This window comes from Pelobates fuscus, chromosome 5 (assembly GCF_036172605.1).
Source record: "Pelobates fuscus isolate aPelFus1 chromosome 5, aPelFus1.pri, whole genome shotgun sequence".
In the NCBI taxonomy this organism is placed as follows: Eukaryota; Metazoa; Chordata; class Amphibia; order Anura; family Pelobatidae; genus Pelobates; species Pelobates fuscus.
Genome location: NC_086321.1, coordinates 267,419,872 through 267,432,737, shown reverse-complemented (window position 1 = coordinate 267,432,737; position 12,866 = coordinate 267,419,872). Strand labels below are relative to the sequence as shown.

The 12,866-nt window shown below is 40.1% G+C and overlaps 1 protein-coding gene across 2 annotated transcripts in view; it reads right to left on the bottom strand.

Annotated features, from left to right (window-relative positions):
* SHB (SH2 domain containing adaptor protein B) overlaps window positions 1-9,981 on the bottom strand; it is a 204,128-nt gene extending 194,147 nt beyond the window's left edge. For both annotated transcript variants that reach the window (XM_063455274.1, XM_063455275.1), the window contains exon 1: window positions 8,655-9,981. In XM_063455274.1, coding sequence (XP_063311344.1) covers window positions 8,655-9,281 — 627 coding nt within the window. In that variant the 5' untranslated portion in view covers window positions 9,282-9,981. The remainder of the gene's footprint in view (window positions 1-8,654) is intronic.
* Between the last annotated feature and the right edge of the window lie 2,885 nt (window positions 9,982-12,866).

Sequence of the window (12,866 nt, the reverse complement as noted above, 5' to 3'; positions counted from 1 at the left end):
GCAGTCATGGTTATTTATTAAGAGTGATAATTCAAAGTCAGCTATGCTGTCAGTTTGGCTACTGTGGCCTTAAATTAAACATTAATTTGGAATTTTCACTTCAGCAAATAAACTGTAGTAAGAGCAACAGCACAATTATACAGTGAGTACAATGGCTGAATGATGTAACAAGAACAATGGATGATAAGCCACTAAAACCAATATTAGGCTGCTGTAAGAGCCCTTGAGTGTTCTTAAGTCTCTCAAACTATTATGTTATCAGGTGAAACACGGGAGGTATTACACGTGCATAACTCCTACTCCATTTTTAATAAGTGAGTATTTCTAGATCTTCTGAATATGACTGGGACAAAAATTCTGCTCGGGCAATTAAAGGTAGAGCAGCCCACTATGAGGGGTTGAACCAGATAGGAGGCATGTTTATGTTAGTGTGATGCCCCACCAAATCATCCGGTGCTCTGTGGTGTAGTAAATGTCCTGTTTTTTTTTTTGTTCAATGTAAACATGCGCAGTGTTTGCTAGTGATTTGTCTCTGGTGTCCTCAATAGTGGGATACCAGAAATGTAGTGTGTGTAGATGCATGGGGTGTAGTGTGTGTATATAAGGGGGTGTATTGTGTGTATATAAGAGAGTGTAGTGGATGTCTATAAGGGGGTGTACTGTGGGTGTATATAAGGGGGTGTATTGGGTGAATATAAAGGGGGTGTAGTGGGTGTATATAAGGGGGTGCACTGTGTGTATAGGCGGTAGGATAGTGGCTTCATTAATTAACTTTTTTTTATGTATCACATTTACTTCCCTCTTCCCCTTATTACCTTGCAGGGGGGGAGAGAGTACGTTAATCTCTGGTGGTCCAGTGAGAGTGGGGGGCAAGCTGACACACCGCAAGCTGATCCCTGGTGGTCCAGTGGTCTGGTTATTTGGTCTGTACCACCGCAGGGTTCAGACCATGTCTCTGCCTCTCGTGAGCGCCATAATTTCAGAGCGTTGCTGTGGGTTACCAGGCAACGTTCTGTTAATAGCGGAGCTCGCGAGAAGACAGAGGCGGCCCAGCACGCACGGAGCATGCCCAGATCAACTCTTTCACTACGGCCCGCAAATATCTTCACCGTCCCCTAAAGGGACCGTGGTCCCTGTAAGGGCCGGTGCTGCCCTGCATGGGCCGGCAGGGGAGATGCAGCCTTGGCCCGTGGACATCGCGGGCCACCGGACATTGGCCCTGTTTGCCCAATGGCCAACTCTATGGTATAGCTCACATATCTAAAAATTATGAATGTTCAAAGGTTTTGAAATTTTGAATAATTTTTGTACACTGCTAGATTTGTGAAGCAGAATACAGTGCATGATGGACATTAGTAAATAAGTACCACAGTTCCAAAAAAATAACTGTGAAATGGTAATCAAGAAAATTGTGATTTGTGGGTCAAAAACACAAATTGAGTTAGCCAAATACAGGTAATTGTAGTACAGAGATAGAGCGTTTCCTGTTATTTTCAGTGTTTCACATTGATAAGTCAATTCGTATAATTATTTTGTTTGTTTTTTCATGTTGCTTCTACTTGTGTTTTACTAAACTTCCATGCAGTCAACAAAATTTCAAGCATGTGCAACACACTAGCGGAGTTTTAGCCCATATTGTCATAGGTGCCAGGGGATACTAATATATTATTTATTTGCAAACACTAGCATCAAAAATATTGGAAAGGACAGATAGACGTTTCATGGTAATTCATTTACCACTTCAACAAAACAAATTAAATTGTGGCATTGTTTAGAGGGAACATAAAAACATACTCCTGGATGGGTTTGTTCACCCCTCACTGTCTATCTTTTGCTGCAAACGTTCTGTCCCTTCTGCAATAAACGCCTTCATAAACTGTATAGCTCTGGTACAGCAACCTATAAACCCATAAACCTATAAACCCACACTCATTTACTTTGGTGAACTCTCCACAGGTGTTTATCAAAAAGAAATTGCAGTGTCGCTGCGTGTCATCTGTATTGTTCATGGCATATATGACATATATGCACACATATTTCCCATCCTAATTTCATACCTCTAATTCTTGAAAGGTATGCTATAGTTATAATGTCAGAATAGCTAACATACTTACGTCTTTCTTAAACTACAAAGTCAGCTGGCTCGAATGCACAAAACTCCAACCAAGTTCATTTGAGATGTGTCTCTTTCTGCTTTTATAAAGGTTATTTGCATTTACTGCCGCTTCAGTGAGAGTCCACAAAAGCACTTAGTGGCTTGCAATGTTCTTTAAGGCAAAACACGTATTTATCTAGATCTCTGGCTCTCTGTTAGGAATGGAGGGGGTGTGACACCCAGAAGGTAAGAAGTCAATTTTTTTCTAGAATAGTTTCATTACTTAGATATTCCCATGATTGTGTAGACAAGTATTAGGGCCCACATTTTTGGACCACTTTGGACTTGCCAGAATTTATTTATCAGATTTCATTTCTACATTGTGCTAGCAAAATCGCTAGCAAAATCATGGATTTCTTCAGAAAATACTGCAAAATATCCCACTCCCCTTCTCTCCTAGAAGAGAGACTTTCAGCATAGACTCTTTGCTGATGTTGGTCTGCCTGAGAACACACCTTTGGGCCTGAAGGCCCATTTTCAGTGAGTTCCAGCTTCCCACACAGAGGCAGTCCTAGTCCAAGTTTGAGGCTCACGATGGCTGGCTAATGGTTTATGCAGGTTAACTTTAATGGTCTCTTGGACACTGTAATGTCCCACGTGCTCTATGCTTTTATTTCACTCCTAACAAGGTTCTAGAAAGAAATCCGATTCCATTGTTAAGTTTAAAATAAAATTATTTAGAAAACTTTAAACATTATCTTCCAGATATGGCGGGTGCTTGAATAGCCTGCATCTTTAAGGTACACAAGACACAAGGAAATTCTCTAATGGAAACTTAGGAACAGGATATATTGATCCCAAATTCCTTAGCAGGTCAAGTTTAAAATCAGTTTAAAATTTGCCCCTAATTCTACAAGGAAAACAAATTGTTTGTGTATGGATCTCTACACTATTTATGCCATTTATTTCTCTTTAACACCTGTACACAAGAGAATAACACAAATGTTCACATAATCTCAGCTTCAACGAAAAGCTGATAAACATTGCAAAAACCACGCATATTTCACGAATGTGGGGTTTCAACACAAACATAGAATGGTGTGCTTTAGAAACAGATTGTTGGCAAACAATAGTCATTTTGGTAAAGGATGTGTAGGTTCCAAAAACTGAATCCATGACATGACTGACAATTAGCTTGAACTATACCACTATATCTCCTGGCCAGAAACTGCTGCAAAGCTGTCATTTTTCTTTAAAGGGACACTATTGTCACCAAAAAACAACTTTAGCTTAATGAAGCAGAATTACTGTATTAATCATGTCTCTGCAGTCTCATTGTTCAATTCACTCTCATTTAGGAGTTAAATCACTTTTGTTTCTGTTTATGCAGCCCTAGCCACACATTTCCTGACTGTGACTGACACAGCCTGCATGAAAACAAAATGGTTTCATTTTTATTCAGATGTAACTTGAAAGTGTCTATCTCCTGCTCTGTAACTTAACTTTAATTACATAAAAGAGGCTCCTACAGGGTCTAGCAAGCTGTTAACAAAGTGATTAAACGGAATTTGCAGGAAAGGAAGTATAAACATTAGATGACTCTTTACAGGAAGTGTTTATGATGGCTGCGTAAGTCACATTCAGGAAGGTGTGCCTATGGCTGCATAAACAAAGTGATTTAACTCCTGCATGGCAGAAAATTGAGCATTGACACTGCATGGGGTATGACCTATACACCAAAACTGCTCCATTAAGTAGTTTTGGTGACTATAGTGTCCCTTGAACATTGTAGTTGAATATTTTTTAATTCTTACACAGGCTACACTCACAGCCCAGAATCTATACTATAGTGACTCATCTCTATCACATAAACACATACAATACAAGTGACTGTATGCTGCCCCTACCCCTCTCTTAATCAGTTAAATTAACAAGTGCCTATCGACAGTTGGTTGGGACCACACATTTTTTTAATAAGTTGCACACTGAAAACATTTAAGGTTATATATATATGCATATGTCAATCCATGTGTGCATCCCAGTCTGTGAGCATGTTAGTTTAAATATGTTTGTGCCAGTTTAATGTGTCATTGTGTGTTTCTGTCAGTGTCATTCTGTTTGTGGATGTCTGTCAATTTCTCAGTCCGCGCTTGTATCTATCAATATGTGTGCCAGCCTGTGTGGCAGAACTCTGTGCTTATGTGTACTGATCAGCGTGTTTGTTAGTCTGAATCCATCTGGATCTGTATGTCAGTTTGTGTGTGTGTGTGTGTATCTGTCTGTCTACATATTGCTATCAGAATATGCGAGTGTGTTTGTGCCAGTATGTGTTAGTCAGCCAGTCCTGGTAGAGACCAAACAACATCAAAAACTATATGTAGCTTTTAAGGTTAAATATTTTTTATTATGAATATTATTTATGGAAAGAAATGATGGCCACCTCTGTTCTAGGTAATGCATTGAAAACATGTTCAACTGACACTGTAGTATGTTTAAAGAATAGAACACGAGAGCTAATGAAAGGAGCATGTTCAGAATGACAAAAAGCATGATGATCTGCTTCTGAACACACATGCAATTCTCACTCACATTATTCATATGATTTGTGCACATTTCACTGTGCAATGCCTCTTGCTGGATGCTCCACAAAGGAACAAATCCAATAAAAACACAGCTTAATAGCTTGCAGACTGGAGCTTTGTTTCTTGGCTGTGAGGTGAGTATGCTGCAGCCCGTTATTCAACAAAAAAGTAGATTTTTCGTTTGTGTTTTTTTTATTCTTTCTTTCTTTCCCAGCTCTTTGCTAAGTAATATTTTATCAGAGCAGAGAGGTAAGACATACCAGGAAAGCTTAAAAGCCATTCTTTATGTTACAACTCGATTCTGCTAGACCTTTTCTTCATTCAAAGGTTAATAGGGGTGAAAAGGCATGTGAAGAGTTTGTTACAGTAATAGCCAGAAGGCAGATAATGTTGCCGCTAAACCAGCTGTCATACACTATCCTGGCAGCATCATTCCTCCTCTTATGGAAATTGCAAAGTATGAATTCATTTTTTCTAAGTGCTTTACCACAATGATGTACAAAAGGATATCTCCACATGCCCTAACGCCTGCAAAGCAACACAGGAGTTAGACAAAAGCTGGGGATGAACTTTCTTTTACCGATGCTTTGACATAAAACATGCACTATCGGTAGTGCCAGGAATACAACTTTGTATTTCTGGCACTACAGTATCCCTTTAACTCAAAGTATAAAGTGCATACTGTGCCTTTAACACACGGAAAACAGGGCAATATTAGAAAATTTAGGAAATATGATTTGTGTCACATGACACTGTTTTAGCCTGATATGACCTTCAGGGTGGACTGTGTTGATTAATAAACCGTGTGCAATAGATTTTCCATAAACTGTAACTTTATATCAGATGTGTAGTTCCTTTATTTAACCAGGAAAAATACAGTGGAGCTTTAGTCACCAAACAGTAAATTGAAAACGGAATTTGCCAAGCTTAGTATAATTTAGAGAAACGTTCAAGCGCAGCGTTCTTTTCAAATTCCGTTTTCACACAATGTACTAGTTAGTGAATATGTCCCATAAAGATTTTTCATTTTTTTGTTGAAATTTGTGGAACAGCTTGCAAACATAGAACAATGAGATATAGTGTTGAGGAATGTGTTTCACATTTTTCTCATATAATTAGGATTAGATGTCATCATTGTACAGTGCAATGGAAAATGTTGGCACTCCACTGGTGTCAAAGTACAAAGTAGTAAAAGAAAAATAAATGTATCTCAGCAAGAAAACCAGATTTGCACAGTCAAGTCAGAAGACTATTTTTCCCATGTGCAGTGCTGTTATTACTGCAAGGGATTCTGGGTGGACGTATGCAAATTAGTTAAACAAAGAACCATATTTTTGCCTCACTTATTCCACACTGGATTCCTTGGAGTTTGTGTTTGCTGTATACAACAGCTTGAAGCACAACTCAGGAAGATAACCGCTCAAGTCATCAGCACGAGGCTGCTTGGTATTTGCTACTGAGGCTTGGAATATTTTTGGAGCACACCATGAGATATATCTAGGATTAAAATATATCAACCCATGGTGATTTATGCATTATTACATAAAAGCTCCACTCAGAAAAAAAAAAACATTATTAGCCAATTGCACAGGGAGTAGGCAACTTCGGCACACTAGATGTTGTGGACTACATCTGCCCAGATGCTTTTCCGGCATACGAGCATTATGGGAGTTGTAGTTTACAACAAACATCTGGAGTGCCAAGGCTGCCTACCACTAGGCTGGGAAATACTCTCTTATTGTGTGATCTGTAAAGAACAATTACTATCAAACCTTCATTGATGTTCGAGTGGGAAAATGGTTTAGTGTTTACATTCTATGTCTTTTTTTTTTTTTTCCATTTTGTGCAATAAAGAGATCTTCCGCAATGTCATGAAAATTGACGTGACGAGAACAGCAGAAAATACTCACAGACCTGACATTTATGAATGGCAGTTGTACTGAAGGCCAAAAGCACAGCATGTTTGCCTGCATACAGCAAACAAGGTCAAGTATTAGTGTACAGCTGGACTGAGATCTCAGAGGGATTTCCTGTGCTGGAAATCTGTCAGTATTTCATGGCAAGAGACCATCAGAATCACAAACATGTGGGTATTCTCGTCCAATGCATTGCAGATCCACATCTACAAACATTAAAAAGCATAGCATTCCAGGCCATTGACCATTCGTTTAACTACACGCTTACTGTATTGTGTATTGTGAAGCCAAAAGCAGAACCCATAAGGGAATTTTTCATTAATTGTTATGAACTGAAATTTAAATTGTAAAATGTTGGCTAGCTAAGCCAAGTCCTGGCTATAGTGAAGTAGTTCAAGGCTTTTTATACATCAGCTATGTTTATCCTAAATGTTGCCATTCAGCTTTTCACTTTATCACAATTAAGATTTTTGGTAAATACGCTTCGTAGAGTGATACTTTGGATGCTTTTACATCAAAATGCACACAAATTCAAATACAGGATGGTATGATTACAGACTAGCAGAAAAAATAAATATTATCATTATGATAATTTATATAGTGCCAGCTTATTCTGCAGCGCTTTACAATATTATGAAACGGGGGAATTCAACAATAAATGAGACAATTACAAAATGTTACAGAAAAATAGGTAGAAGAGGACCCTGCTCAGACAAGCTTACAGTCTATAGGAGGTGGAGTATAAAAATACAATAGGGAGGACATCAAGGGGGACAGCAAACAGCAAGGTGGAAAAGTAGCAAAACTGGTGAGAGTGTATGCCACACTATACAGGCACGCTTACAGCACATGTAGAGTGATGCATGGGTAATACACCAAATTATACAGAAAGCCATCAGTGGTTAGCTCTTAATATGACACAGTACAACATCCTACATGGGATGGCTGCCAACCAACCTTCTTGGCTTATATATATTTAGGAAAATCATATGACTGACACATAATGGTGTTTAATATTGTACTTTAGTGATTTGAAATCTAAATAATAATATTTAGGCGAATCTCTGAATTCAAATGTGAAATTCCTTAGTCAGTTCGAAACAATGCTTAGTTTAGTAAAACCAATGTCTTGTGTGAGGCTAAAGCTTGGCCTTATACTAAACACCGGTTTTACTAAACTGAGCACTGTTTCCAACTGACTAAGGAATTTGACATTTGTATTCAAAGTCGCTGAGTTGTGGAGTGATTCCAATTCTACTAATTTTACCTAAAATTTGAAATTCCCTGGTTAATCGCAGACAACGCACAATTTATGATGTTTTTGTAGCATAACATAATACATGACAACTCGTCTCTGGTTATCTTAATAATGACAATGCACTTGGCTGCCACATTATCTTCATTTCAATAAACAGTCGCTGATTAAAATGTATTTATTTTACAGTTCTTACATAGTGCTCTTATACTGTGTGGACACATGACAGTGTCATACAAATCCAACACTAAAGATTGCACTAGGTAATCCAGGAAACTAGCAAAGTATGCAATTTTTCGATAAACAAACCCTGCGCCAGTCTACCCATGTAAATGATTTTATCAAATATGACACATGAGGCACATAAAAGATGCTGGAGAACTAGCTTAAATAGATATCAATGCAGTTTCCTTACAATGCTAATGCAATGCATTTCCTTACAATTTTTGGGTGTATATTTAAAGGATAAAATGGATATATAATGGAATGGCATCAGATCCATCACAAGATTTTATTCATACCTTCTTTGATCACAAAACAAATGTGTTAAAATAGATAGCAGTTCGAACCCTGAGTATTATCTATCAGATATGCTCTACTCTCCCCCCCCCCCCCCCCCCCCACACACACACACACACACCTATACCAGCAAATGTATTAAATTCCTAGAGGTATGTACCGCATGACACAGGACTACATTAAATAAATGACATGGCTGGCTGAGAGTTATGGAAAGCCTAGTCCCAGCTGCCCACGTGTCCCTAGCCCTGTTCTATGAATGATGCCCTCAGCACCCTCGCTCTTACCTTGTCTTTCTTGGGTTCCTCGGTCTTGGTCAGGGCCGGGCTCCAGGTGATCCCCACGGTGCCCGTGCTCCCCCCGGTGTCCCCCCAGCCGCTGCTGTCTATCTTAATGAGCCGGTGCTTGGGGGACACGATGTATTTGAGGTCGGCCCCCCCTGCCAGTTGCTGCTGCTGCCGCCTGCTGCCGGCCGGCCTCCTCTCGCTGTTGCTGCGATACAGGTGCGGGGAGGAGGACGAGGAAGAGGAGGAGGAGGTGGTGTTGGTGCTGGAGCCAGGGTAGGGCTCCTGGAAGAGGCTGCTGCTGCTGATGCACCCTGGCGGCGCCCTCCTGCCCTCCGCCTGCTGCTCCTCCCTGCACATGGCCCGCAGCTTGCGGAGGGAAGAGCCGGGCCCGGTGTACGGATCCTCGAAGTCCCTCTCCTTCTGGGCCCTGTAGGCGCGGATGAGGTCGCTCTCCTCCCGGCAGTGTCCGGGCAGCGGGGAGGTGTGGTGATGGAACTGCTGCAGGTGGAAGGAGCCCTCGGGGCCCCCGTTCCTCTTGTAGTCCGGCCGAGGGGGCTGTGGGGGGCTCTTGGTCTTGTTGTTGTTATTATTGCCCAGACTGAAATACTTATTGAGCCATTTGGCCATGGTCAGACTTGGTAAGTGGGTGCCACCCTTGCTGTGAGTCCTGCTGCAGCACTGCCCCCACACTGGGCACCAGGCTCACATGGAACCTGGCCGGGGCAACCTTCCAAGTCAAAAGGGCCAGCCCTTGGCACACTGAGCTGGGTATCCCCAGACCAGGCTGGCACAGCTCACATAGAGTGAGGGAAGAACACTGAGTATCAGCGTGAGTATCGGTACATTCGAATCCTCAATGGGAGAATAGACAGTGAGAGTGAAAAGTGCACAGAGATGGTGTGGAGTGCTAGCTCTGTTTCCCAGTTAGAGTAACCCGTAGATAAAGATCTCTCTCTCACGTTAAATCCAGTTTTCTCTTTCCCATTCAAGCTGTGCTGTCACATCCAGTTTTCAAACAGTCTCTTTCAAGTTTCATGTAGCAACCAGAATCCACAAGGCAGGTAAGTGGATTAAAGTACAAGATCCAAAGAGAGTCCACAGTCTGATCTGCTCTCAGAATCCCTTTCACTTGTTGATTCGAATTCCAGGGTAAAAAAACTCTTGTTAATTCTTTTTTTAATCTAGTTCCTAGTGAGTGAACCAGGAAACTCCCAGGAGTCAGCTTTAAAGAGTGCAGCTCCTAATCCTCCTGCCTATAGAGTACAGTGTGAGAGGGGAAGCTGGGATCACACAGTATAGGACAGCTAGTGCTGACAGCTCCTCTGGCTGCTTGTTGTGAAACTGCTAAAGCAGAGCTCACCTCTTGCTGTGATTGTGGGGAGGGGCAAAGGCAAAAGTGCCACCCTCTCTGCTGCCAAACTGCACCACCCCCTACTATAACAACACTAGTGGCACGCCGAATGAGCTGCCCATTCTGTCTCCTGCTAGACAGCCAGGGAATCACACTGTGTAGCATGTGCTGGGATTACTTATTAACTAACGTTTAGCCGGTATCCTTCAGGTGCTTTATACACTGAGGCTGGTGTGTCTGCCCCTAGAACTTCTATCTAAAGAGGAGATTTCTGTATTTAGTTTTTGTGATATATGTATTCAGAATATACTGGCATTGTCTAGTGGAGCCTGGGTTTGAAGCAGTAAATAACTGCTCTAAATAAAGGGGTGGCATTTAATTGTTTTATATGTATCGTTTGATATTTATATAAATATATATATCTGAGAATGGGCAGTTGGAATGTTTGTTGTTAAAACGTTAGAATGTATCAATCTTTTCATGGAATGCAAATATTTCCCCCTATTCAGCAGGTATGCTGCCCCTAGTGTAAATATTGAAGAGCTACAAGACAATGGGTTTTCTTGAAAGTTAACCCCTTAAGCATAAATTACAGACATGCCATTATTGTTATTATTGGCATTTATATAGCGCCAACTTATTCCACAACGCTCTACAGTATATGATATGAAAGAATCACTGATACTCCTCACAGGTTTGTATTTCCATGGGATGTTTCTAAAAAAAATTGTAAAATTAAAGGCTATTGTAAAGAAATATACTGTAAATAAATATACTGTATTTAACAGAAAAGTTAAATCGCTTTTTCGTGATTGTCACATGCAAGGTGGTTTGTTTTTTTCCTGTAGAACTTTCTTTGTGGTTTTATCTTTCAGAGTATTACTTTAAGATATGTTAAATGATGATGATGATATATATATATATATATATATATATATATATATATATATATTAGTTAGATACACTTTGATCTTAAAAGAACACCCCAAGCACCATTTTCATAGGTACAAGAAGATACACTGTCCCATTCTCCCTCCATATAAGTAAAGCAATTTGAAAAAAATGCAGCTGTAAGCACAAACACTCACTGAGAGATGTCACACAATGAATCTAAGATAGTAAAAAATAAAACAAGGTAGGCACACTCCAATGAAACATGCAAACTAACCCCAAATGGAGCCCTATAATGGTGAGATGTAGGGTGCTCAATTACATGAGGCTCTATCCCCAAGAGCCCAAATACATGCAAATACAAATTGAGTAAGGCGCACAACCATAAATGTCTACATACAAAAAAAATCTTTATTCAATGGGTACACACTAATAATGTATCTTATTACATGAGAAACCAAGAAATAAAAACATAACATATAATCAAGCAACAGCCAGAACAATTCTGTATATATATATATATACGCCAAATGCATAAGGCATGAAAAGCAAAATATCAGTATTATAGATAATAGTATAAGATACCCATACATTCAAACCCACAAATGCAAATACATATAGAAGAAAATATAGCAAGCATACCAGACCTAGTGAGAAGCAGGGACAGAGTCAATCACCAAAACACCCCCAACGTTTCGGCAAAAGTGCCTTTATCAAGGGCTACTGCAGCAAACCAAGGCTAAGCAGCATCATGCACAAACATCATAATACATCAAACTAATAAAAGCTGATAGAGAATAAACTGAAAAGGATGTGTGGAGTCTTACAAGGCCAAGAGGCTGAGAGGAGGAAAGGAACTGATGAAAATAGAGAGAAGGGCAGGTAAGAAAGACATGGAGGAAAATATAATAGGTCTAAAAAGAACAAAATGGGAGTAGCTAAAATGGGCCATTAGAGGGAAACTGAAACAGACAGACATAGACAGAGCATAGAGTTCTATGCACTATTACACACTACAGAGAGCTGTAGCGGTTATGTTGACAGACACCTCTTCGTGTGGTCCCCCAAGTAATACTCAAACTGTTGTTGAACAGTCTTCTTTTTGTGCCCACTCTCCACTGTGTGAGTGACTTATAACTAGCAATTTGTAAAAATTCCCCCAGCTATAAGCCAGCCTCCCGCCTTCTCTTATTTTAGTTGGAGGGAACAGTCAATCTGGATGCATTGCTTCATGCACAAGTAGGAAGAAACTTTGTTTCCTCCTTGGAGAGAGATGACCCACAGCTGTACGTTCAGGGACATATTCTCCCTTCGGGCAACTAGGTCTGGGTCTGGGGCTGCAAGGTAGAGAAGAACAGCAGATCACTTACTTAATATGTATCCAAATCTGGAGGGAAATGATAGCCTGGAAGAGCTGGGGCAATGTAGCCCTGTCAGTGCCTCATGAAAATAAGCATATCTCTATGTATTTATGACATAGCTCACTTCCATGCAAATACTTGGGCAGCTGTATTTAAAAGAAATAACTTTCTGACTTTAACAAAGCTTGTTATATCCAAACTTGTTTAATACGATGTGCATCATAGCCTGACTGCCTTAGTTGCATTACATTTCTCAAAAACCAGCAGTTTCCAATATGAAATTTCGAATCTAAACATAGGTGAGGTCCTAGAAAGATTCTCCAGTCACAATTTCCAAAACACTAGAACACAAGAACTGATATTTAGCCTGTATGTATACATATATTTGTAAAATTGTATTTACTTAGTTCACATTAAGATTAGGGTTGTGTATGAGTTGCGTTTACTCTCTGTCGCATCATGTGACACCATGCATTTTAGTTCACTGTAGAATCCGGAGAGCTGGAGATTAGACTGTGTGGAAAAAGTATACAATTGGCTGAAAGCACTCAAAATATTATTTGCACGTTGTAGATGTTGTATGTAGTTAATTTTATTTTGAATCCATAG